This window comes from Notolabrus celidotus, chromosome 4 (assembly GCF_009762535.1).
Source record: "Notolabrus celidotus isolate fNotCel1 chromosome 4, fNotCel1.pri, whole genome shotgun sequence".
In the NCBI taxonomy this organism is placed as follows: domain Eukaryota; kingdom Metazoa; phylum Chordata; class Actinopteri; order Labriformes; family Labridae; genus Notolabrus; species Notolabrus celidotus.
The window spans coordinates 37882861-37909878 of record NC_048275.1 but is presented as its reverse complement, the minus strand read 5'-3'; the positions used below and the strand labels follow the sequence as shown (position 1 = coordinate 37909878).

The window sequence follows — 27018 nt, the reverse complement described above, 5'->3', positions numbered from 1 at the left end:
TGGAAATATAATGTGATGGGGGCTACTAGTCACAGAACACACTGCTGCCCTCAGGTAACCCTCGTTATCAATCAGACTTTATTTGTAAAGCACTTTTCATACAATGATATCGTAACACAAAGTGCTGTACATTAAAATGATAAAAAATAGAATAAATGAATATACAAAAAATACACAAAAATGAATGAATAAATAAATAAAATAAGAAGACCCCCAATCCAAACACAGCCCTTGTCCCGACCCCGAACCCACCGCTCAATCCATATGTGAGGTTAAAAACATGATATATGCAAAAATAACTAAATAACTAAGAATAATTAAAAATAATAATGAAAATAATAATAATAATAATAATAATAATAATAATAATAATAATAACACATACAAAATAAATGAAAAGTAAAAAAGAAGTTAATGAATGAACTGAGGAATCACTTTCATGATATCTTAATGAGGAAACACTGGAGGTAAAAAAAAAATGTTAAAACTCCAAACTAAAATAAAACCAATTACTAAGATAACAAAACACTAAAAGATTAAATCAATAAAATAAACTAGGATAGGAAGTAAATACAGCAAAATAAGACAATGAAATATTAAAATGCCGAGTGGTAATCTGTAAAAATATTAAAATGATAAGATCTAATTAATAACTAAATAAATAATGAAATAATCCAGAATAAATTAAAAAATAAACACAAATAAAAAGATGAAATGTTTAAATAAAATATATTTTTCTATAATAATTTAAAATAAGACAGTACATAATTAAAGGAGTGGCTAAAATTTGAACTAGATAATAAAAAAAAAAGTAAGATTCAGTTAAAAGCAAGACTAAAAAGGCTAATGCTACACAATAGCTAACAGTCGCATGAAACCATTAGATTAGTAATATTTAGTATTTCTTGAAAGCTGTCATTAAGTAAGCTATTACATTATTACAACTACATTAGTGTGCACTACGGTTACCACAATTACAATGACTCACCTGATCCAATCTTCATCTGGAGGAATGTGCTGCAAATTCAAAAATCATGCATATTCATAAACGCCATCAAGCCTGAAACAAATGAATTGGCAGCAAAGGCACTGCAAATACATAAATATATATATATGATGCAAATGCAGAAACACACAAACAAAACAAAGGTAAAAGAAAAACGCTGTAAATCAAAATATGACAACAGAAGTGCTCCAGGCCTCCAGGGGGCGCCAAGTGGAAAAGCTTATGTCGCTATGACAGTGGCTTAGTTTAACTCAAGCAGCAACCTCAGGTCTAAAAAATATGAGGAAATGCTAAAAACTGCAGTTCATCAAGGATCTGCTTGAGGCTGGCTCTGCAAGTACCGGAAACCACATACACACCAATTCAAAGAAGCCAATCTTTACAGCAGAAATAAACATGTTTACAGCCTGGTTCAAAAAACAAGTGTAGTCTGGATAGCTCATTTCTCAATCAGCACACACTGTACGGGGGGTGAATTTATTCATAATGCGGCAATTTCTAAGATATTAAGATTAAGAGTTTTCCATTATGAGAGGCACAGCTGACTTGATTGACAGGCGGGAACACTGTAGCTGTTGGCGAGGAGGCTCAAAGCCCGCCTCTTTACGTCGCAATCGCTCAACAGCAGCACTCTGGCGGCGGCCGCCGATTTGCCTCAAAACAGTGGTTCAGAAACAGATGGGTGTCACGGATACTACATCCATTTATCATACAGTTTATGATCAGGGCTCATAGAAGGCCACTTCAGAGTAGTCCAATGTTTAGCTTTTTTTTTTGTTTTGTTTTTTTAGCTGCTTGTTTAAGGTAATGTTCCTGTTGGAGGATCCATGACCTATGACTGAGACCAGGATTCCTGACACTGGGCAGCACATTTTGCTCCAGAATGCCTTGATAGTCTTGAGATTTCATTGTACCCTGCATAGATTCAAGACATCCTGTGTCAGATGCAGCAAAGCAGCTCCAGAACAGAACCAGGCCTCCTCCATGTTTCACAGTAGGTCCAATGTTCTTTCTTTGTATGCTTCATTTATACGTCTGTGAACACAGAGCTGATGTGACCGGCCAAAAAGCTCCAGTTCGGTCTCATCTGTCCAAAGGACATTCTCCCAGAAGCTTTGTGGCTTGTCAATATGCATTTTGGCAAATTCCAGTCTCATTTTTTTAATGATTTGCTTTCAACAGTGGGGTCCTCATCGGTCACCACTGCTGGCTCGAACAACGACTGATGGTCTGATCTGACACTGATGTACCTTGACCTTGGAGTTCACCTCTAATCTTGTTGGAAGGTGTTCTGGCCTCTTTGGTTATCATTCGTATTATCCTTCTCTTCAACTTTTCATCAATTTTCCTCTTTTGGCCACGTCCAGGGAGGTTAGCTTAGATGTGTATGAAGCAACTAACGACACATTACGATATGTTTCACTCTCCAATTGCAATGCAGTGGAATTATACAATGTGATTTAAGTCAGTGTGATTCTATGCAATAAGATGTGATTCAGCAGTGTAAAGGAATGATGCTCTGCATTCAATGACTGATTTCTTATTACTCAAATAAAGAACTTTCACAAGCTGTCTTTGATTCACACGTCCTGTACGAGTGTTCTCCGTCTGTACAATGAACAAGCATTTCTTCATGCGACAGACTGCCTACACATCAAACAGTCTTGCTGAAGCAGAAAAAAGCTCAACACAAAGTTGGGAACTCACTTTTGTCTCAAATATCAGAATCGGCATTGTTTGCCAAATATGTTTACACACAGGAGAAACACTCTGGTCCTCAGTGGCCTTCAGCGTACTCACACAGAGAGGCTTTTAAATTCAGAAGGATATAAAAACTGATACTGAGCAAACACAAGCAGACCTACAGAGACTTCACAAATATACATTTACAATGCAAACCTGTGCTGCTCTGACTGGGATGTGAAGAAGCTACAATGGAGGAGAACCGTAAGAGTAGAATAAATATTGTTGGTAATGTCAGGGTGTGCTCTCAACAGAGGGACCCAGGAGCTGAGACGGAGACAAATTGAAGAGTACAATCAATTTATTGTGGAGACAACTGAAGTAAAACAAAAATATCCAGGAAGCCAGCTCCAAGACGCCTGGTGAAAAACAGGTAGCAGGAGTATCGCTGCACACGGAGAGAAAAACACAGCACGTTAGGCATGTAGGGAAAAAACTCTGATCTTTAGACACACTTGAGGACTAAGTACTTGACGATTATAATCACCCGTGGCGAAGGAACAATCCGGCACTGAAGTGGCAGGAGGACCAGGTATTTGTAGTGCTGCTGATTCAGATCACTCACAGGTGTGTCTCCTGAGCCACACCTTCACCAAGCACACAGGAAGGAGGGGGCAAAGGCAGAGAGGAGGGTTAACAACAGGGGAGAGAAGGCACTGCCACAGCCGTGACAGGTAAGCTAGTCTGGAGTACACAGTGGCTGCTTTATACTATTGTTAAGAAGCACATGCACTTTTCTCAATAGAGAGAAAGGATGGACTGCATTCTCTCTCTCTTCATCTCCCTCTATCCCTCTCTCCAACACGGTCTCAGCAGATGTGTGTCTAACATGAGTCTGGTTCTGCTGGAGGTTTCTGCCTGTTAAAGGAAGTTTGTCCTTGCCACTGTAACTTGCTAAATGCTGCAAAGTGCTCTGCTCATGGTGGATTAAGATGAGATCAGACTGAGTCCTGTCTGGAAGATGGGACTGGATCTTTGACCTGCTAGGTTTGTGTCTTGAGAACATGTGTTATGAATTGAAGCTAAATTGATTAACTGAACTTTGTCTCTTAAAAAACTTGAACTCATTCAGACCGCAGCTGCAAGAGTTTCAACAAAGAAAAAGAAAACCGATGACATTACTCCTCATTGTAAAACTTTACACTGGTTTCCTGTCTCTTTTAGAATTTATTTTAAAGACCTTTTACTTCTTTTTAAAGCTCTTTAAAGACTGGCTCCTCCATACATCACTGATCTCCTGTTGTTTTATTTTCCAGCTCAATTACTGAGGTCCTTGAATGCTTCCCTTTTAAATGTTCCTCATGTGTCCCTTCCTCATGTGTCCCTCATTAAGAGAGAGAGCCTCCTGTGTTTATGCCCCTAAACTCTCAACTCTCTGCCTCTGGACATCAACATGGCGAGCTCTCTGAGTGCTGTATTATTATTGTTATTATTATTATTATTATTATTATTATTATTATTATTATTATTATTATTATTATTGTTATTATTGTAATTATTATTATTGTTATTCTTCTTCTTCTTCTTCTTCTTCTTCTTCTTCTTCTTCTTACTATTATTATTATTATAATTATTATTATTATTTTTAGTAGTAGTAGTAGTAGTACTAGTATTGTCATTATGACTATTATTATTATTGTTATTATTATTAATTAATTAATTAATAATAATAATAATAATAATAATAATAATAATAATACAATTAATTTATTTTTTAAATTGTTATTAATGTTATTATTATTATTTATGTATTTGTATTATTATTTCAACATAATTCATCCATCTTATTTATTTAATCATCTATCTAAAAAGGGTTGGGGTTATATTAATTATTATTATTGTTTACTCTCTGTGAAGCACTTTGTAACTCTGTTTAGAAAATTGCTATATAAATTAAGTTTATTATTATTATTATTATTATTATTATTATTATTATTATTATTATTATTATTATTATTTATTTAGTTTTACTGATCATTTTAACTTTAACAGATTTTTAATTTTGCTTTGTACCCTTACTTATTTCATCAGTTTTAATGTATTGATTTTATTCAATTTTAGGTATTTTTTAAGAGTGTGTATTTTATTATTTTTTTTACACATCTCTGTTATTTTCTGTCTCTCTGTGAGTGAAGCACTTTGCGCTGCATGCTTGTCTGTATAAAGGTGCTGGATAAATAGTTGCATTGAATTTAAACACTGAGTAAACTTAAGACTTACCTTTTTAATGTGGCTTTTAACTTGGAGTCATTTCCTTTTAGCCCTGGACTGCATTATTACTTTAAGTACTTTTATGACCATTATTTTAGCATAATTCTTTTTTATTTGTTTTGTTATATCTTCTTGGGTTTTTTTTAATTATTTTATTCTTCTGGTATTTATTATATTTAATTTAATTGAATGATCTTATTTTAATTTATTTTATTTTTTGATATTTGATTTCATATAACTTTCCTCTATCTTGTTTTGGTCTTGTATCATTTTATCTGTTGCTGTTGTTTTTTTTCTCTCTGTTCTTTTGTGAAGCACTTAGGGCTGCATGCTTGAATTTCTTTCCAGTTACATGTCTGATGTAGCTGTTCATAGAGAACATTGTCCCATGTGTGGTTTTTAATATTTTTAATGACCCCTATTCTTCATATTTTGAAGTTTTAATGATAACTTTTTGAAATTACTGCAATGCATTTCCTCCACTGATGTAGCTGGAGTGGCTGCAGCCTTCTTCTTGGGGGCACATCAAAGTACGCCCATGAATAAAAGTGCTTGCTCAGATTGTTATTCTATGTCAACACTATGTAAAGCACTAAAGGCACCATATGCTCAATAAGTGGATCTGGCTGGCGTTCCCCTTCACTGATCTATCTGCTTTGACATATCAAAGATGGAGTCAAAAGACCTGATTGGCTGCTGAGACTCTCTCTGTCTCTGGTGATTTCTCTTATGATGCATCAAACGGGCTGCCAGGATTATCTGTCTGATTTACTTCCCACAGTCTGCATGTTCATTTACTGTTTCCCCAGGCTACTTGTTAGACCTGGGCACACGCAGAAAGGGTGGCAGCAAAAGGTGATTTGAATTATAGCTCACACACCAAGGCTTTATTAGCCAGTCTGTGTTTATTTGTCCCTTTCAGTGCTAATTCTTCACTACAAAAGTTATCTTAAGATCTCAAGGGATGTTACACAAAGAGCAGGGGAGGCCAAACTCTTTATTATATTATTAACGAAGATCTAATATTAATCCATAATGAGCAGAGCACTTGGCAGCATGTAGTTACAGTGGCAAGGACAAACTTCCTGTAATAGGCAGAAACCTCCAGCAGGACCACACTCATGTGAGTGAGCTGCAGAGAGATATGGATAGTGACGAACAAGGGCAACAGCAACACCTGATATAACAGGTTTGTAGCAGGAACCGCAAATTAGCCTATATAGATGCGTCTAATATTATCATAGTATCATCGATCCCTCTCTCCCATTCTCCTTCTCTCTTTCCAACCCAAGCAAATGTGTGTCTAACATGAGTCTGGTCCTGCTCATGGTGGATTACAGTTTTTTTTTCGACTGAATAAACACTAAAATCAAAAGTATTACACAATTATGAAAACCTTACGCTCAAGGAGCAAAACATTGGCCCAGGTCTGCACCACTAGAAGCACAATGTCACACTTTCTGCAAAACAATACACACAGTGATTTACAAACACTAAACACACCTGTATACATTAGACACAGAAGTATATCATGGTGTCAGTTCCTGCAATTCCAAAGCACTGACTGTTAAATCATAGACATATAAAGAATAGACGCCGCATTGGCTGCTGAGGCGCAAGAAATATGGCCGCCATCTTGGTCCAGTCATCCTACCCATGATCATGTAAACGTAAACTGAAGCAGCAGAGACGTCAAGATTCCAGAGACCTGTGCAGCAAAATACCTATCATATATCACATAAATCACATATCAGAATATTCTGTTACTGTTAGGCCCACTATGAATATTAAAATACACCGAATAGGGTTGCAAAGGGGCGGAAAATTTCTGGAAACTTTCCGGAAACTTTCCATGGGAAGTTAAGCTGGGGAATTTTGGAAATATTCCAAATTGGAAACTTAAACTTAAAGCTGCTGTGAGGAACTTTTGTTTTGTATCGATTCTGGCGCCCCCTTGTGGACAAAGTGATACCTCTTAGCTCTTGTCCTATACATGCAGAAGTAGTGTTTTTAACAAAAACCTCGTCCTGTTGTCTTTTAACAGTCAACTTTATCAGGCAATGTGATTATTTTTCATGAAACATTAAAATAAAGTATTTTTCTGAAGCGAGATGTCCATCATCTGGTCTGACACCTACCCCCTCGGTGCGGTTTCAGGCATTAAAAATGACAACAAAGAAGGTGTCAGTGTTGTTGCTGATGGTCTTGTTTGCTATTGAAGGTCATAAAGAGGCATCGGTATCATTTTCAGACTGTTTCTCAGCCAGTTCAAAACTCCTCACAGGGCCTTTAACAAACTGTATCATATACAAACATAATACATGTAAATATTTTTGTTTTGTCATAAGCAAACATCCATGTAAAATAAACAAAAACATGAACATGAACTCCCCCATCCAATCAAAAAGTAAAATGCCCCCCACCCCCCCAAAAAAAGTCCCATTCAAAATTTTAAATGAAAGGAGTCACCCCCCCCCCCTCCTCCAAAAAAGTGCCATTCAACATGTAAAACAAAAACCTTGCAAGCCTAGTTTCTGCATGTTCTGCATTTTTGCCAAAACCTTTCACGCAATGGCCTCTTCCTGGGCCTCATCAACATCCTCCATGTTCACCTCCTCAACATCCGCCGCCTCCTCCTCCTCCTCCTCAGTGTCACTGTCCAGCCTTGTGGAAGATGGCTCTGTGTCAGGCTCAATTTCAACAGAAATATAGTTGGCTAAACAACTGGAATGGTCTTCAAAATATTTTTCAATTGAAGTATAAATTCTTGTATGGTTACAGAAAAGAGTCAGAAGAAACAGCATCACATTTGAGGTAGCTATAATAAGCTAGCCTCTTAAATGGTCAATGAAATGAAAAATAGCTCACATTTAGCACCTAACTTACCAGCTAGCTATCTACTGTATAAATACATATTTATTTAATTTTTGCAAGTTAAACAGTAATACCGTTATAGATCAAATATATTTACCCCATAATATTATAAAAAACTTACTTGACTTTACATAATCCACAGGCTCAACTGTGTGGCTTCAATAGTCTTGTGCTTTGGGGTTTAAGCAATCATCTGTGCATGTGATGGAGGAGTGCACAGTGCATGCAGGGGGCATGACCTCAATGGCCCTGCAGTAAGCAGTGCTGTGTGCATGTGATTGAGGAGTGTACTTGCATTAAATCTGGTTGTTTTAGCCAAGATTATGCTACAATATATTTTCCCCAACTATATTTAAGTTCCCTGTTCAGGGCCAACCTTCAATTTTGTAAATTTCTTTATTATTCCCATAAATTCCCATGGAAAGTTTCCAACTTTGAAAATTCCCAGAATTTTGCAACCCTAACGACGAACCATTGGTCCTGTATCAGACCTACATGTATGACGTTTGCAGAAAAAAACCCTGCATGAAAATCAGTTTAGTATTCAGCGTGTAATGATTGATTAAATGCACTGACACTTAATTGCGCCTGCCAAACAGATTACACTGAGTGGAGCGGGTGACCGGACCAACAAGGCGGCCCCACGGCTCGTCAGCGCCAATAGGTAGTATATAGCGGTCGATGCGGCGTCTACTCTTTATATGTCTATGGCTGTTTCCGAAACGGCCTGCTACATACTACTTACTAATGTAGTAGGCAGTAGGTATTGCCTACTACATACTGCGTTTGAATTTAGTCTGTAGTATGACTGTTCTGTTCGATCTGTCATGCAGCATGCTGAGCCAGACTTCGCTGGATTTCCGGTTTCGGAAAGCGGAAGTAAACAACGGCGAAGCCGATAAATAAAATGTTTATTTAGCATCCATTTATGATTTAAAAAGTTAGGAAGTGGTTTATATGTAATTTGATAATTTTCACAGCACCCAAAAACGGATTTCCTCCCGTCAAAAAATGAGGAAAAAGAAAAAGCAGAACGAGCGCTGTGCATTATGGGAAACAGTACGTGAGGCAGACTGGTCCGATGCATACTGAGAGATTTTCCCGAATCAGTAGACATCCGGGGAGTTTTGGCATACTGCAGATTTTGCTCTTGTTCACATACTACATACTGAATTTTTGACAAATCAGTACGTACTGCTAGTATAGTAGGCGATTTCGGAAACAGCCTAAGTGTCAAATGACTACTACTATGAGCCGATTGGTTAAAAACAGCCATCAGGTGCACAAACACATGATTACTTAATTGTAGACACACCAATCAAGTTTAAGCACTATAACAATACAGCAGGTGAGTTCACCTGTCTTCAATTGGATCCAGTATTTGATGTTTGTGTGATATTTGCTGAGCTTACAGTGTTATGAACATTACTGTAGTAGCATGAAAAGTGGGACATGTTTGGTTGTGATTCTCCATGTTGACATGTTGACTGATTTGGGTCTATAGAGAGAAATAAATGATATGTTCATCAGTCTGCAGCGTTGGTCTTGTGTAGTGTTTGGTGAATGTGTTGTATATTTCTCTGTGTACTTCACTTACAGGACTCTGATCACTGAGAAGTAGAATATAAAGTGTTTTAGCAGCAGCAGTGTGTAACTGCTTCAAACAGAATGAAGTCATATGGAATGTGTGTGTTTTATACGGTAACAAAATATAGTTTTGTTAAAATTAGTGTAAAGTTTTTACAAGAGTGTTTCATTGTGCAAAGGATCTGAGATCAGACTGAGTCCTGTCTGTAAGATGGGACTGGATCTGATCCTGTCTTGATGTTGGGTCTCTGTTATTAATAGAACATAGAGTACGGTCTAGACCTGCTCTGTTTGGAAAGAGTCTGAGGATATTGTTGTTGTAAATTGGTGCTTTATAAATAAAGATTGATTGATTAATCATAAAAAAATACAGTGCAAAGGTCTGGTGATGTTTATTACTGCAGGAGTCAGGCAGCTGTTACATTCACAAATATCTCAGTGCTAATAAAATGATGGCTGATTTGTAACAGCTGTTGAGTAAAGTAGGTCAATGGGAGCAGCAGCAGCCATTATTCCCTTTACCTTCAACCATCATATTAGCTTTATTCTAAGCCCACACTGCATGTCTCCCAGCCAACATGTTCCCTCTTGAAGCCATGTTAGGGGGGCGTTTTCAATGAATTTTTCCCCTTAGCAGCATCAGTAGCACAGAGCCAGCCTCCGACCACACTACGCTGTTCCTGCTTGCTCCGTGTTTTTTTTTTTCCTCCAAAGGTTGAGAAGCAAGATTACGCGCAAGGACAGCAAATAAACACAACCAAAACAAAGCGCGCCGTCGTTCACCGCGGGGGATTCCGTGTTCCGTGCAGGAGCATCTCTGGCAGGCGCTGATTCGCGTGAAAGGAGCACAAAACAGGTAGAAACTTGAAGGGGATTCATTTTTTTTCTTCTTCTCATGCCTGGGCGCATATCCGGATAGACGGGGGCGCTCCACTCTCCATGTCTGTAGTGATTACACACATGAAGAGGATTGGAGGCTACATGAAAAAGACAGGGGGAGGAGGGGGGCTCTTTAAAGAAAAGGCTCGTTGTGGTTAATGTCTCTATTGTACAGTAACAAGCTACAGCAGCTGGCGGAATGTGCACTGAGGGATTCTGCTACCATGTCGACCTGGTTTAACCTAGCTAACATGAACCCTCAGCTTTCTGCATAACCTCGCAGATGCATGGACACAGCCCCCCCTGTGACGCTGTTTCAGTGGTTTCTACATCTTAAATAACCGATACTGCTCGGTTACCGCTGCGTAGCTCCGTCCCCGAGCCTGGAGCCGTGTGACAGGACCGGCTACAGGCTCGGTACGGGAACCACAGGCTTCATGGCCGCGGTCACATTCCCGTCTTTTTCCACTCATGCGCCGAACACCTCACTCTCACACACACCGTATCCCTCCACCTTCAGAGCTCCGGTGTTAATTAGTGCATACATCCAGAGCATGTATATGCTGCAGGCCTCAGCCTATCACGGCGCGCGCACTGAGCAGAACTTGTTTACATGGAAACCCCGGGGAGGGGGGGTCGGAGGGAGCGGTAACCTTTTCCTCCGTTACATCCTGCTCGGTCAACATATGGTTTAAATGACACGGAGATGTAATGGCTGCCCAGGTTCAAGTTCTGGATGTGACGTATATACATTTATATATTTATTTAACTGAACAGACCCTGGTCTCTTTGTTGTCATAACTTCTACATCAGAGTTTATTGTATTTAATTATCTATTTTATGTATTCATTTATTTATTATAAATTATTCATTTGTTTACTGTCTCTCCACTTTGTTCTGTTTAATTTATTATTTTTAATATTTTATTTTATTTAATTTTTGCATTATTATATCTCTATACTCTCTTTCTGAATCCTGCCATGCTTTGTTTGTCAGAATCAGAATCAGAATCAGAAATACTTTATTTATCCCGGGGGGAAATTCAGTCATCAAAGTTGCTCCTATACACAATAAGTAAGAATATCAATTAATATTAATAGAAGAAGTAATTAATAAGAAGCACTTTATAAACATTTAAAGGTGCTATATAAATAAAGTTATTTGTATTATGTTTGACATTCAAACTCTCCTGGTTGATTCTGTGAATTGATTACCTGATGACAGTGGGTTACACTTTATAATAATGTAATTAATTATTTATAATGGATTTTATATATGCATACACCAGTTGAGAGAACTAATAATGCTTTTAAAGACAATAATCAGCAGATGTTTATTTTCTGAATTAACAGATGTTGCCTATTTTTTTTGAAGTATTTTTTTTTATTGAATAATAATGTTACAAACATTCCAGATTTACATTCTCAGTTTAAATTTTTGGTCATATGTTCTTTGTTTTAATAATTGTAATTGTTTGTCATAATGCACCATAATTAATTACTTATACTCAACTCAACTCATCTTTATTTATGTAGCACCTTTCATATGTTCAAACAAGCAGTCCATAGGGCTTCACAGAGAAATCTCAGAAAAAATAAAATAAAATAAAAATTTCTAATAAAAAATCAATAAAATAAAATCAGAGAAGTATCAGAAAAATAGAATAAAATACAATAAAATCACTTCAATAAAATGAATAAAATAAAATCGGAGAAATACCAGAACAAAATAATATAAAAATTATAAATAATATATTAAGGTAGAATAGAATAAAATAAATGAAAAATGATGCTTAAACAATGGTCATAATGGTAATAATGCAGTCCAGGGCTAAAAGCAAATTTCTTCATGTTTAAGCCAGAAAATTAGATTACATTGAATAAAATAAATAAATAAATAAATAAGTAAATTAAAAAAACACTCCTGAATGATGTTGCCTATTTTTTGCCATTAATGTTCCCGACCCTCATTAATCTTTAATATGAAACCAGTGAACACTTTGAAGTCAGTCAGACTTTTTTACACTATATTTGATGTATTAAATGATAATAATAATTTTCACTTTAAAAAGAGAAGATTTCTTTAATATTTTTTAAAATAAGTAAAAATCCTCTCTGTTAACACAAACCTGATTTCTAAAAATAAACACTGTAATGTTAAGAAATAATTGAATCCACAAATAATAACTGACGCAGTAAATACAATTTAAGTAAAATATGATAAACACAAGCTCTCATGTTTTTATCATACAAGAATACACTACCAGTCAAAAGTTTGTAAACACCTTCTCATTCAAGGGTTTGTATTTATTGTAATGATTGTAAACACTGTAGATTAATACTGAAGACATCCAAACTATGAAAGAACATATATGGAATTATTGAATGAACCAAAAAGTGTTAAACAAAGCAGAATCTGTTTTATATTTTAGATTCTGTAAAGTAGACCCCTTTTTCCTTCATGACAGCTTTGCACACTCTTGGTATTCTCTCAGTCTGCTTCATGAAGTGGTCTCCTGGAATGGTTTCTAATGAACATGAGCCTTGTCAAGAGTTCATTTGTAGAATGACTTGCCTTCTTAATGTGTTTGAGAACATCAGTTGTGTTGTTCAGAGGTAGGGTTAGTACACAATGGATAGCCCTATTTGACTACTGTTGTAATCCAGATTATGGTAAAACCAGATTATTTCATAGTTTTGATGTCTTCAGTATTAATCTACAATGTTGAAATTAATTAACATAAATAAAAACCATTGAATGAGAAGGTGTGAACAAACTTTAGACTGGTAGTGTATATATATATGTAAAATATGATAACACGGAGTAAATCGATTTGATGGAAAAAAAAAAAGAGATCTGCTGTGAGTGATGAGGTATTCATCAATAAACCTATATCAGACAGCACCATTTAGTATTCATTAGAACTGATGCTCAGCTGATACATCAATGCATCTCTCATTGCTTGTGGTTACCAAGTGTTTAAACACCATGAAAGAAACATAATGATCTATGGTCAGTTTGATATTCATAACATTTAACCTGTATATAATGTGGTTACTTAATGACATGCAGTTTTCTCTAATGTACACTAGGCAGTCAATCAATCAAACTTTATTTATAGCGCCAAATCACAACAAACGTTATCTGAAGACACTTTTACAAACAGAGCAGGTCTAGACCACTCTATGTCAAATTATGAACAGAGACCCAACACCAAGACAGGATAAGACTCAGTCTTAATCCACCATGAGCAGAGCACTTTGCAGCATTTAGCAAGTTACAGTGGCAAGGACAAACTTCCTTTAACAGGCAGAAACCTCCAGCAGGACCAGACTCATGTTAGACACACATCTGCTGAGACCGATTAATTCAATCTTTAATTAAAACTGAAACCCAAACATCAAAACCCTCTCCCAGGCATCTGTGTTGACTCCATGTTGTTGATGTTTTGTTGTGTTTCTGTGTGTCAGAGAGCAGGATGTCAGCCAGAGGAGGAAAGAAGAAGGCCACCAAGCTGTCCCGCTCATCCCGGGCAGGAGTCATCTTCCCTGTGGGGAGGATGATGAGGTACCTGCGTACCGGCACGCACAAATACCGCATCGGTATGGGGGCGCCAGTCTACATGGCAGCAGTCATTGAGTACCTGGCAGGTAGGTGGCATCACACGGTCGGAGTGTTTGTCTTCTATGCTTTAATTATTTGTGTTAATGATTTCTGAAACTGTAAAACATCTGCCTCTGAATGATGATGTTGTTAAAATAACTGCAGGAAGAGATGCAGTTCTTCTGAAGTAGTCCTGGTTCTGAGTTTTCTGGGCCTTAAAGCCAAACACAAAGCTTTGTAAGAGTGTGCAGAGGACCTTATTACATGTTTGTTTGTGTGCAATAATCCCGTTTCCTCGCAGGAGAAGCCGATCTAAACACCATCTCTTGTATTCCCTCCTCCTGATGTGCTGAGAGGCTCTCTGCAGAAAGCAAACACGTTGAAAAAGCAGAACACACACCGCATGTTTAAAGGTTCTCAGACCGTGTTGTCTCTCCTCTCAGCTGAGATCCTGGAGCTGGCAGGAAACGCAGCACGGGACAACAAGAAAGGCAGAATCACCCCCAGGCACATCAAGCTCGCTGTGGCCAACGACGAGGAGCTCAACCAGGTAACACGGCGCTCTAACACGTTAACGCCCACACTGACATCCACACTTTAGAAGCCAAGCTCAGGACTAATGCAGTCAGACTTAAAGAGCTCTTTTACATGAGACTCTGGGGAAGCAACTTCTCTTGAGAGGCCTCTGAATCAACAGGTGAGGAGTATCCCATCTTCATAATTCACTCTCACAGAACACATCCACAGAGAGTTCTGATGGTGTGCTGTGTTTCCTCCGTCCTGTGTTTACATTTTGCAGACGGTTGCATCATGTTCTGCAGTGTTCTGTAGTGTTTCTTCAGACGGTATGAGGAGGTTCTCATGAGTACAGTGACTGTTTGAATCTTTCCATGACACTGACTGACACACCACACACTTTTTACACAGGTGGGTATTTACTGCAGCACACCTATTATTTCATACTGGACAGTGAGGGAGAGAGAGGAGAGCCTGTAGTTAAGGTTCAGACCATGTTTCAGCAACAATCAGGAAGAAGCTTTACCACAGTCCTGATGCTGGCGCTCATTAGAAAAACCACAGCATGACCCTGCTGAGAGTTCCCTTCCCAGGCTGTGGAGGAGCTCCTTCAGTAACCTCTGCTGTGATTACCTGATGGGCTGCAGGTGAGTCCAGCACCATGTGCACATTGACTGCAGCACCTGGGGCCTCTAGACAAAGACTTGCGTGGATTTCTTACTGAAACATGGAAAAGAGCGTACGCCAGGTTTCATGAGGCCCCTGCACTGTGAGATACATCCCCTCTATCACCTCCCCCAGCCTGAGTCTGCGGTGCTGCCCTCCTTGCTGAGTTGGAGGGGCAGTTTCTCCTGGTTTGACATGATACAAGGGCTGTTTTCAAACCTCCTACTATACTAGCAGTACTTACTGATTTGGTCTAAATTCAGTAAGTAGTATGTGAACAAGAGCAAAATCTGCAGTATGCCAAAACTACCCGGATGTCTACTGATTCAGGAACATGTCTCAGTCTGCAGTGGACCAGTCTTCCTCGCGTACTGTTTCCCACAATGCACAGCGCTAACGTTCTGCTTCTTCTTTTTTCCGTATATGACCAGGGAACTCAGTTTTTATGTGCTGTGAAAATGATTAAATTCCATATAAACCACTTCTTAACTTGTTAAATCATAAGTGATGCTAAAGAAGCAGTTTCTCTATCAGCTTGGTCGTTGTTTACTTCCACTTTCTGAAACTGGAAATCCAGCGATGCCTGACCCAGCATCCTGCAGACCAGATCCAACAGAACAGTCAGACTACAGACGACCTTCAAACCCAGTATGTAGTACGTACTGTATACTGGGTTTGTGGGTAGCAGGAGGTTTTGAAAACGGCCAAGGAGTTTGTTCTGGTTAGTCTGGTGCAAAGAAACAATACAGAATAAAAAAACATAATCATTATAAATACACTACAATCAAAAGTTTGTTCACACCTTCTCAATGGTTTTTATTTATTTTAATTATTTCCAACATTGTAGATTAATACTGAAGACATCAAAACTATGAAATAATCTGGTTTCACCATAATCTGGATTACAACAGTAGTCAAATAGGGCTATCCATTGTGTACTAACCCTACCTCTGAACAACACAACTGATGGTCTCAAACACATTAAGAAGGCAAGTCATTCTACAAATGAACTCTTGACAAGGCTCATGTTCATTAGAAACCATTCCAGGAGACCACTTCATGAAGCAGACTGAGAGAATACCAAGAGTGTGCAAAGCTGTCATGAAGGAAAAAGGGGGCTACTTTACAGAATCTAAAATATAAAACAGATTCTGCTTTGTTTAACACTTTTTGGTTCATTCAGTAATTCCATATATGTTCTTTCATAGTTTTGATGTCTTCAGTATTAATCTACAGTGTTTACAATCATTACAATAAATACAAACCCTTGAATGAGAAGGTGTGTCCAAACTGTTGACTGGTAGAGTATATTTCTATATAAGATATATAATAGGGTAGAAATACGTGCAGTGGCTGTGGTGGTGGTCGAGCTGTGCAGGAATGTGCAAGGTTATGGTTTTATATAATTCTATAAACATAAAGTGCATTATGTAAATATGAACAAAGTCATGATTCCACATAAAGACAAAAGAGACCTGTGAATGTAAACAGATGATTCCTGCAGGAGCAGATATTTGAATCAGCTGGTGGCAGAATGATGACAAACATACAGAATCAGTCTGGAAACCAATCAGCTGTCTGAGATCTGTATTATTGAACACTCATCCTGTGAAGTTTCTGACGTAAAGAGCTCCACACTCACAGACCGGTCTCTCTCTGACGCCGGCTGCTGACGGCTCAGGTGTCCTGGTGCACCTCTAACCTGTCCGGCCCTGTTTGGAGGCTCCATCTCTGCAGACACATGATTCATGACGGAGCAGGGTTCAGGCTCTGAGAATTAAAATGTACTGATCCCATGTTTACAGAGAGGGCTGAGATATCTGAATGCTGTTTATAAAATGAGCAAAGTTAATGAGACATGAACGTCTCTGTTAGAAACTCAAAGGTTTGATTTCAACACTTTTCTTTATGATGTTAATGATGTATTAAGTTTGTCCCTGTGTGTGCGTGTGAGGTGTGTGTGTGTGGTTGATTGTGAAGGTTTGAGCAGATGGTGTTTGTAGCAGCTAATGTTTCAGAAGGCGTGAAGTATCCCCACACGTTGGCTGACCTCTGCGGGGAACAGCCGCGCTCGTTTTACATCTGCTCACGCCGAACGAGTCACTTAAAGAGAACAACCTTCTCATGAATCATTCACTGGCTTTATTTCTGAACCGCTCTCTCCTTCAGCTGCTGCGGGGGGTAACCATATCGAACGGGGGCGTTCTCCCTCGGATCCACCCGGAGCTGCTCTCCAAGAAGAGGGGAAGCCGGGTGAAGGTGGACAGCCAGGCGTCGGTCCCAGAGAAAGAGGAACGCTCCAAGAGCAAGAAGCCCGTCAAATCCTTCAAAAAGGTTAAAGGCAAAAGAGGCCGCAAGCCAAAGGTACGTCTACCGGACCCCACGGACAGAGTGTACGCGGTGTGGGAGGGGCTGAAAACACCAATCACTTACCAATAATGCCTCACACATGGGGTGTCTGTGTGTAGGTATCTTAAATTATCAGTCCTCTCCAGAGATCAACAGGTTTCAGGAAGCTCAGCAGTTCATGATAAAAACATCAGCAGGTCTAGACCGTACTCTATGTTCCATTATTAACAAAGACCCAACATCAAGACAGGATCAGATCAAGAACCATCTTACAGACAGGACTCAGTCTGATCTCATCTTAATCCACCATGAGCAGAGCACTTTGCAGCATTTAGCAAGTTACAGTGGCAAGGACAAACTTCCTTTAACAGGCAGAAACCTCCAGCAGGACCAGACTCATGTTAGACACACATCTGCTGAGACCGTGTTGGAGAGAGGGATAGAGGGAGATGAAGAGAGAGAGAGATGATGGTGGTGAGACGGATAGTAGTGGTTGTAGTAGCTGGAGTCTGGCACGTCCACAGCAGCAGAGATCCAGAGGAACCTACGAGACAAGGGAGCTCAGGGACTCCAGAAAGGTCTATGGTTAGTAACTTTAATGGGACAGGAAGAGTTAAAGTAAGAGACAGGCAGAGAGAGGAGAGAGAGAGAAAGACGGGATCCCAGAGTGCCAGTCTAAGCCTGTAGCAGCATAACTAAGAGCTGGTCCAAGCCTGATCCAGCTCTAACTATAAGCTTTATCAAAAAGGAAAGTTTGAAGCCTACTCTTAAAAGTAGAGAGGGTGTCTGCCTCCCGGACCCTGACTGGTAGATGATTCCAAAGGAGAGGGGCCTGATAACTGAAGGCTCTACCTCCCATACTACTTTTAGAGACTTCAGGTACGACCAGCTGTCCTGCATGTTGGGAGCGTAGTGTTCTAGAGGGGTAAGTTTGGAAATGTGTATTAACCTCTTTATTGATGGCTTGTGATCAGGGCGTCCCTCCCTCACCTCCTGCTGCAGACTGTGTTCAGACTATCAGACGTTCTGAAGCCGGAGCTCTGTTTGTTAAGAACACTATGAGACCGCATCGTCTCTAAACCACCCGCAGCATCGGGTCCTGATCGTGTGTTGACATGTTCTCTGTTCATGTATGTCTGAAGAGACACACAACAACACTGATGTTTTAATTCAGAGGACACCAGCCAGCTAACAAAGTGAAATTCCTCTACCCAACATGTCTCACTGGGATGCCGGTTTCATCCCTGACGCTGTGTGAAACTCTGCATGTGTTCCCTACGAGTACAGAGTTGTAAAATTGTCTGTTTCCGCGATGATGAAATGTGTTCTCCGTCCTGCACAGAGCGCAGACGGCGAGTCCGTTCCAAACTCCACGGTGGAAGACGGTCCAGGAGAAGGGTTCACCATCCTGTCAGCAAAGAGCCTGTTCCTGGGACAGAAGGTGACGTGCTGCTCTTTGACTTAGTGAGAGTTAGCTGATTAAAGTAGGACACTAAATGCAGCCAGTGTGAACAGGGATGACTCACAGAAACAACTGTTTGTTCCTAACTCTCTGAATCCACAGCTTTCACTAACAGAGAGCGAAATCGGCAAAATCGGATCCATCAAGGTGGAGGGGATAATCAACCCCACGAACGCAGAGATGGACCTGAAGGACGGAGTGGGTGAGCAGGACTTTCCTTTCTTACCAACAGCTTCACTTCACTCTCCTCTCCTCTCCTCTCCTCTCCTCTCCTCTCCTCTCCTCTCCTCTCCTCTCCTCTCCCCGTGTGGTGCTCATCTGCTGCTCTCTGGTTCCAGGTAACGCTCTGGAGAAGGCTGGAGGCCGGGAGTTCCTGGATGCAGTCAAGGAGCTACGGAAAGCACAGGGGCCTCTGGAGGTGGCATCAGGTACAGACTGAGGGACACGGGGCCCTCGGACATGCTGGAAACTCAGGACTGTCTAAAACTTTGAATAGAGTCCCTTCAAGTTAACTAAACCCTGCACTGCTGCCTTCAGGCGCTGCAGGAGCCTTGACCTACCAGAGGTTTCAAAAAGACCCTTCTGGTTTTAAGATTTGATCTGTAAATATTTGGAGTCCAGCAGTGTCCATCCAAGGATGAGCTCTTGCAACATTTCAGCAGAACTTCAAGTCTGCAGGAGAAATCAGCAAACACCAGCAAACACCAGCAGAGCAACACGGTTACTAAATAATGCACAGGTTAATAAACATCAGACTGACGTAGTGAACGGAGCTCTCTGTTCGTCCTCTGAGAAAACTACAGCTGATGGAGTAATGTGCTGACCTGTCCCTGCACCGCTGCCTGCAGGTCTTTAGACGTCAGGTGACCTGGTGTGTTTCCACCTCTCTGCACATCGAGACCATGATCCTTCTGGGATTGAGCTTTGGTTAAAAATGCAACAGTCTTAGGAACTCTCTGCAGAGCCCCGAGTTCTTCAATCAGGACTCCACAAACACTAAAACATCATGTTGTCACAAAAGAACATAAAAAAGATGTATATCAGTGATCAGTGCACAGGACATCACTCGTATCATATTCTGAGTTCAGACTTGTGCTCCTCTTGTGTTTAAATTCAACTCATCTTTATTTATACAGCACCTTTCATACAGACAAGCATGAAGCGCAAAGAGCTTCACTAAAGAACAGACAGAAAAAGAACAGAGATGTGTAGTAATAATAAAAAAACATAACATAGTTACAAAAAAAATGAAAATAAAATCAATAGAGTAAAATTATAAAATAAGTAAGGAGTGAAAGCAAAATTTAAAAAATCTGTAAATTTAAAATTATCAGAAAAAATACAAGAAATAAAAATACATAACTAAATAAATAAGATGGATACATTTTTTTTAAATAATAATAATAATAATAATGTATTTAAATATTAATAGCAATAATAATAATTTAAAATATAATTTAATAATAATAATACTACAAATAGTAATTATAATAAAGATAATAATAATAAAAATAATAATATACGTATTATATGACAAAAATAACAATAATAATAATAACAGTAATAATAACAATAATAATAACAACAGTAATAATAATAATAACAACAACATTAATAACATTAATAACAATAATAACAATAACAATAATAATAATAACAATAAAAACAACAATAATAATAACAACAATTATAACAACAACAATAACAACAACAACAACCATAATACAACAACAATAACAACAATAACAATAATAACAACAACCATAATAACAACAATAACAATAATAACAACAACAATAACAACAATAATAACAATAACAACAATAATAATAATAATAATAATAATAATAGTAATAATAATAATAGTAATAAAAAAACACTTGGAGCTCGGTGTTTTAAAGTTCAGAGTTTAGGGGCATTGAAACAGAAAGCTCTCTCTCTCTCTCTCTCTCTCTCTGTGAGACACATGAGGAACATTTAAAAGGGAAGCATTCAAGGACCTCAGTGATCGAGCTGGGACATAAACCAACAGGAGATCTGTGATGTATGGAGGAGCTAGGCTTTTAAGTGCATTAAAAACAAGTAACCCTGACCCTTGTTTCTAAGATGGCAGATTGTCTCATAGCTCATGGCGTGCAGCGCTGAGCCCTGTGTCCCAGAATCATTGTAAGCTGAAACTGTTCTAAAATCTCTCTCATGAACTTCCTCAAGCTTTAAAGTTTGTTTCCTGGAGCGTGTGAACTCCAGACACAGAGGTGATGATAAATAAACCTGTGCCCCATCTTCTGCTGCTTTCATGCTCCAGGTTTGTAAGGAGGCTTCACACATCCTTTAGAGCCAGTCTTTAAAAACCAGAATAAAAAAGGATGGAATTCTCCTTTGACAAAGGCCACTGATGAAGCAGCTGTTTGAACTCAGGCACCAAGAAGTCCAGAGTCCACTCAGAGTCCACTTTGAGCAGGCCGGACTTCATGCTGCTCCTCAGTCTTGTGGGGAACCTGTGCTGCCTCACCTGACACTGACACACACCTGCTGCCTGCTGCATGTGAGGCCTCTGATGTCAGCGAGGAGGACCTGTGTGTCTCTACGTACAGACGGTCTATCTACCTCACCGTTGGCTCTCTTCAGTCTTTGATCATACGTTTGTGTTGACGTGTTTTTCTCCCTGCGCCCCACAGTGGCGGTGAGCCAGGCGAACGGGATGGCGGCCCGCTTCATCATCCACTGTAACGTCCCTCAGTGGGGCTCAGAGAAGTGCGAGGACCAGCTGGAGAAGACGGTGAAGAACTGCCTCTCTGCAGCCGAGGAGAAGAAACTCAAGTCTGTGGCTTTCCCTTCACTTCCTGCTGGACGGTGAGCTCGCTCTGAATCACTGCATGTCTCCCTGCTGCTGCTGCATGCTCCTCCCCTCATCCTGTCTCTCTACGTTTGGCACAGGTTAAAGGAAGTGATGTTCATGAACGAAGACTTATGATCCAAATACTGTTGTAATCTGAGTGTTTTAGTCTGAGAGAGAACTGGAACTGTTCTTTATATCTTTATATTACCCGGCTCTCTTACTTATCTTTGGTTGTGTGAGATGCTTCATTCTGATTGGCTCAAACCCCTTGACGACGGTAATTAACTTTCACTAACATGAGCAACACCAGAGACAAACTGATCACACGTCATGTCAAATCAATCCACAGCAAAGAGTTCAGACACATTTAGCTTCTGCTTGTTGACTCCATAGACTGTAAGGTGAGGGGAAACTGTTAGCTTTAGTTAGCATCGAATCAATGTGGATAAACCACAGACTGTATATCAAATGGACGTCATCTCGCTCGGCTCGAAGTAAGGCTGCCACAAAAACTGCTCCCCCTGGTGGCTGGCTGCAGTGTAGGTCAAAAACTCTGTCTCCCCCATTCATTTGAATTGGGCTGCAGTCAAACTTTAAAAAATCAATACACGTGGTACGAATGTTTCTCACATGGTAAATGGACTTGTACTTATATAGCGCTTTTCTAGTCTTTCTGACCACTCAAAGCGCTTTTACACTACTGGTCATATTCACCCATTCATACCCATTCACTCACTGATGGTAGAGGCTGCTACAGTAAGGGACCATCAGTGTTAGCTAATCTCATTCACACACATTCACACACCTCTGAACAACAGAGGGAGCAATTTGGGGTTCAGTGTCTTGCTCAAGGACACTTCGGCATGTGACTGCAGGAGCTGGGATCGAACCACCAACCTTCAGATTGATAGACGACCGACTCTACCCACTGAGCCACAGCCGCCCCACATCCGTATGCTGTGGTGATATGTAGTTATTATTTGACTGTTTTGTGTTCAAGGCCTCTTTTTTCTGAAGAGTTTCTTCTTCATTAGTGAGGTTAAAAAACGGGTTTTACATCCGGGTTTACTTTGATTGACAGCTGCCGTAGAGAGAAACTCCGTAGGACCTCGGGACGCTACGCTGTGTGGTGGGGCTTGTTACCGTGGAAACACACAAATTCTCTACTGTGCAGACTCTGGCTGCAGAAAATGTACAAGATGTCAGCGTTCTGGAACAGGGTATTTTGGCTTCAAAACCGTACAATGGGAAAAGGCGTGGCGACGCTGTCCATTATATATACAGTCTATGGAATAAACCGTTAGCTTCTGTTAGCATCAAAACAATGTGGATAAAAAGTTAGCTTCTATTAGCATGCTAAATCGGCAGGCTACGGACATTTTCATGTTTGGTAAATCGTTTCAGATCAGTAAAATAATCTTTAAAGCTGCTGTTGGTAGGAATGGTGTAAAAAAAACGTTACTTTTTTTCTGCTGGGTTTGGAGAAAAGGTCATAATACCCATCAGTACTCATCTGACAGTGAAGTAATTTGAGATTATGGTGAAGTCTGTGTGTTTTCCAAAGCCTTTGTATAAAGCAATGTTATTATTCTCCTTGTTCCCATTATCACCGACCAATCAGAGCTACTCCTCAACCCTCTGTCCTGATTGGTCGAGGGCCGGCCCCACTACGTTGCCCTGATTGACTGGGAAGCCACTACTTCCTCATAGAACGAACACAACGATCTTTTGTGGGCGTGGTTACGACAGCAGAGAGGGGGGGGGGTAGTGTTGACATTCCAAATCTCTCTCAGGACTGATGTTTATATTAAGACTACCAACAGCAGCTTTAATCAATGGTTTTAACGTGTTTGTATTTGAAGTTAGTATCCGGGTAATACGCGGGATAGGGTTAGCGGTTAGCAGGTGGTTATGGGAAATAAAATCCAGACAGGGTGAGACAAGACCCTGAAGGGAAGCGTGCTAACCGTTACATTATCTCTTAAAGTCACCGCTGTCCTCACACAGCGACACTCTCTGTTTGATGCTAGGAGACAAACACAAAGAAATATCACTCTATGACCTTTTTATTCTGAAGTGTTAGAGTAAACATGCTGCTCACTGACCTCCGCTCTGAGACGGTGCACAGAGATGTGTTTCTGGACAGTAAGTTTACACCCTGGTGAGAGTGTTCCATCCATCACATGCATGAGTGATCAGATCACAGAGCACCTGAGGTCAGTTTCAGGACTAACATCCTGCCTCCTCATCCTGGGTTTGTAACGTCGACTTCCTGGACGTGTTTGATGTGGAAGGTATAAAACCAGAGGTGTATCCTGAGAACCTGTCCTGTCGTGTGGAGCTGTAGAGGCGGCTGATGTTTCTGATGTTGCTCCTCTCTGCAGCTGTCAGTGTGCACAAATGTTCCCTCTGTGTCCGCTCCTCTCCGGACTCCTCAGACTCATGACCCCGTCTGTCTCTGTCTCTCAGGAACGGCTTCCCAAAGCAAACAGCTGCCCAGCTCATCCTCAAGGCCATCTCCAACCATTTTGTGTCGTCCACCAGCTCCTCTCTGAAGAACATTTACTTTGTGTTGTTTGACAGCGAGAGCATCGGGATTTACCTTCAGGAAATGGCCAAGCTGGACACCAAGTGAGGATCCTGCTGTCCCCGTTTGTTTTTCTAACTGTTGTTTGTCTCTGCAGGTGTAGATAGCTGATGATATGACAGTAGGAGTTTTTCATGTGGAATCTGTTTTTTGCTTTAAGAGGAAAAAAAAAAATATTTGTGAGTGGAGTGTTGTCACATTTCTGTTCCACTGTCCCTTCAGAATAAATCAGTTCTTTTAGATTAGAGGATGTCGACCCGTACAGTTTGCTTTATGGCTCCTGGTTTCATCGATGTTTTTACATTCCATGTACAAATATAAGCGTTTTTTTCCTGCCTCTGTAGTTTCTGATACAGTTAGTTTACTAAAAAAGTGTGGTTCTCATTCTGCTTTGAAATAAAAACTCAGATGTTTTACACCAGAGATCCGCTCCAACGTCCAGTTCTCCTTTTTGTCTTTGTAACGTCGTCTGACTGGAGTCTGTGATGATGAAGCAGAGCAGAGAGGACAGACGTTACCGGTGAGAGCACGAGAATACAGTGCAGGAACACGGGGGTGAAAACGTGTCCCTCGTCCATCAAAGCTAGGAGAGACTTAAACAGTGAGCTGTGTGTTCACTGTTATTCTATAAATCCTCACCAACAGATAAACATTCATAATAATCCTGTCCTGTGTGTCTCTCTGCTCTATAACTTCACATGATTTAAACACAGCTCACATTGACGGTTCAACACGAGCATCATAGAGTACTGAAGTCTGTCCTTCAAATGAACTCTGTCAGGAGGAAACAGCTCCAGCTGGGGACTGTCTTCTGTGTTGGATTGATCCACACGTTAACCAGCAGATCTTTAATATTAAAGGTTAAATTCTCAAACTCTATCTCGTCCTTAAAGGACCCACCGTCCCCCGACCAAGCGGTAACCTCCGGTCTCAAACGATGAAGCCCTCACAGAAGTGTTAGAAACTGCAATACATGGAGAATCCACTAGAGGCTGGCTGCAGAAACACCAGAAACCACATACACACCTATTCAGAGAAGACGATCTTTACAGCATTAATAAACATGTTTACAGCCTGGTTCAAGAAACAGCTTGGCTCTACGTAGCTAATCTCTCTATCGACACACACTGTACGGGGGGGGGTGTGTGAAGTTTTTTCTAATGGGACGGTTCAGAAGATATTAAGATTAAGAGTTTTTGCCCAAATAAGGACATGACTGTCTTGACTCACGGTCAGGAACACATAGCTGTTGGCTAAGAGGCTCAAACTCCGCCTCTTTACATCACACTCTGCCTGGTTGAGTTCAGCATTTCCAATATGGCTGCTGCCGTCGATTGGCTTCAAAACAGCGCTCAGGAACAGATGGGTGACATCACGGATACTACATCCATATTTTATACAGTCTATGCCCCCGACACACCTAAACTAGGGATGTAAGGATACACTCAACCCACGATTCGATTCAAATTCTGATTTTTGGTTTACGATAGGATTCACTCAAGGCTCTCCAACGCTGTTTAAGAAAACGCTGTTGGAAAATTTCAGAACAATTATAGAGAAATGGAAAGTGAACGATTCCCAAATGAAAGTATTAAATATTAAAACAATCTAGAGATCTTAAATCTCTTTAAATAATCTAAAGAGCAGCTTCTGCTCCTGGCTGTGAGTTGACATGTTGTTCTTCAGGGATATCAGGGAAAGACAAAATGCTGCCGTCCCTCAGACTGTAAACACAAAGGTACATCCTGACCTGCTCTGTCTTCACCTGCTGCTGCCATGTCTGTTACACTCCACTCAGAGAGTGACGAGAGAGCAGCACAAGAGACTTCATGATGTTGAACAAGTGGAGTATAATACAGATAGTGCCTTCTACTGTTTAAAAATAATATCCAGATAGAACGTTTGTTGAATGGATTATAATCCACCCTTATTTGTACCGATTTATTACCGTCTTGTGATATATCCTCACATCCCTAATCTAAAATGATCAGTTATTATTGGATGAGACGGTTTGTGTAACTTTCTTCTGATAAAACATCAAATAGAAACAGTTTGAAGTCTTGTGTGGTGGTCTTTCTTGACAAACAGTGACATCACTCATTGAAGGTTTGGAGAATTCACGATGAGGGCCGCCAGATTTGAAAAGCTGACTTAACCTAACCTTGAGAGAAAGAGGCGGAGCTGAGGCGGGTCTTTAGCCTCCTCGCTAACAGCTACAGTGTGCCCGTCTTCTCTGTCAAATCAGCCACGCCCCCTAATTATGCAAAACTGGTGACCTTTGAGAGGGGTCATTCCAAATCCACTGGCTTTGAAAGGATACAACCTCCTGTAATGTTCAATGGTATCAAAAAGGAAAGGAAGAGAGAGAGAGAGAGAGAGAGAGAGAGAGAGAGAGAGAGAGAGCGCAGTGGTGGAGTGAAAGAGAGAAAGTTAACAAAGCTAATGAGAACAAAAAGCTGAAACAGAACACTGTTGAATACATCTTTGATGATGTCACATACTTCAGTCATGACTGTTACTTACGGCCAGGAGAAGATGTCATCAGGTGGTGTCCAACCTTCACTGGGCGTTTGGACCCTAAACCACAACGCCCTCCAGTTGGCGGGTCTGGCAATGATGGCCAGTCACTGCCCATCTTCTCCTGGCCCCCAGCTCAACTCCTCCCTCCTATTCCAGAGCCAACAAGATGCTCTTTC

At 40.2% G+C, this 27018-nt stretch overlaps 1 protein-coding gene and 1 long non-coding RNA gene across 3 annotated transcripts; one reads left to right on the top strand and one right to left on the bottom strand.

Moving 5' to 3' along the window:
* Window positions 1-3032: 3032 nt before the first annotated feature.
* LOC117811787 lies at window positions 3033-3361 on the bottom strand. Its single transcript, XR_004631065.1, has 2 exons — window positions 3237-3361; window positions 3033-3137 (listed from the first exon to the last, which is right to left on the bottom strand). It is a non-coding gene; the product is annotated as an uncharacterized LOC117811787 (long non-coding RNA).
* LOC117811786 (core histone macro-H2A.2) lies at window positions 3341-24751 on the top strand. Of its 2 annotated transcripts, none has more exons than XM_034682257.1 (9): window positions 3341-3423; window positions 13771-13950; window positions 14347-14453; window positions 17255-17449; window positions 18777-18875; window positions 18999-19098; window positions 19235-19324; window positions 21575-21749; window positions 24205-24751. In XM_034682257.1, exons 2-9 carry the CDS (start codon window positions 13779-13781, stop codon window positions 24368-24370), a joined length of 1104 nt encoding a protein of 367 aa, XP_034538148.1. In that variant the 5' UTR covers window positions 3341-3423; window positions 13771-13778; the 3' UTR covers window positions 24371-24751. The 2 variants fall into 2 exon arrangements, with proteins under 2 accessions (XP_034538148.1, XP_034538147.1); XM_034682256.1 differs by lacking the exon at window positions 3341-3423 and adding an exon at window positions 9920-10277.
* The last annotated feature ends 2267 nt before the right edge of the window (window positions 24752-27018 follow it).

Coding starts and splice junctions, on each gene's coding strand:
- LOC117811786 (XM_034682257.1), top strand. CDS start 13,779: ATGTCAGCCAGAGGAGGAAAGAAGAAGGCCACCAAGCTGTCCCGCTCA. Junction 19,099..19,234: donor GGACCTGAAGGACGGAGTGG/GTGAGCAGGACT, acceptor CTCTGGTTCCAG/GTAACGCTCTGGAGAAGGCT. Junction 21,750..24,204: donor CCTTCACTTCCTGCTGGACG/GTGAGCTCGCTC, acceptor TCTGTCTCTCAG/GAACGGCTTCCCAAAGCAAA.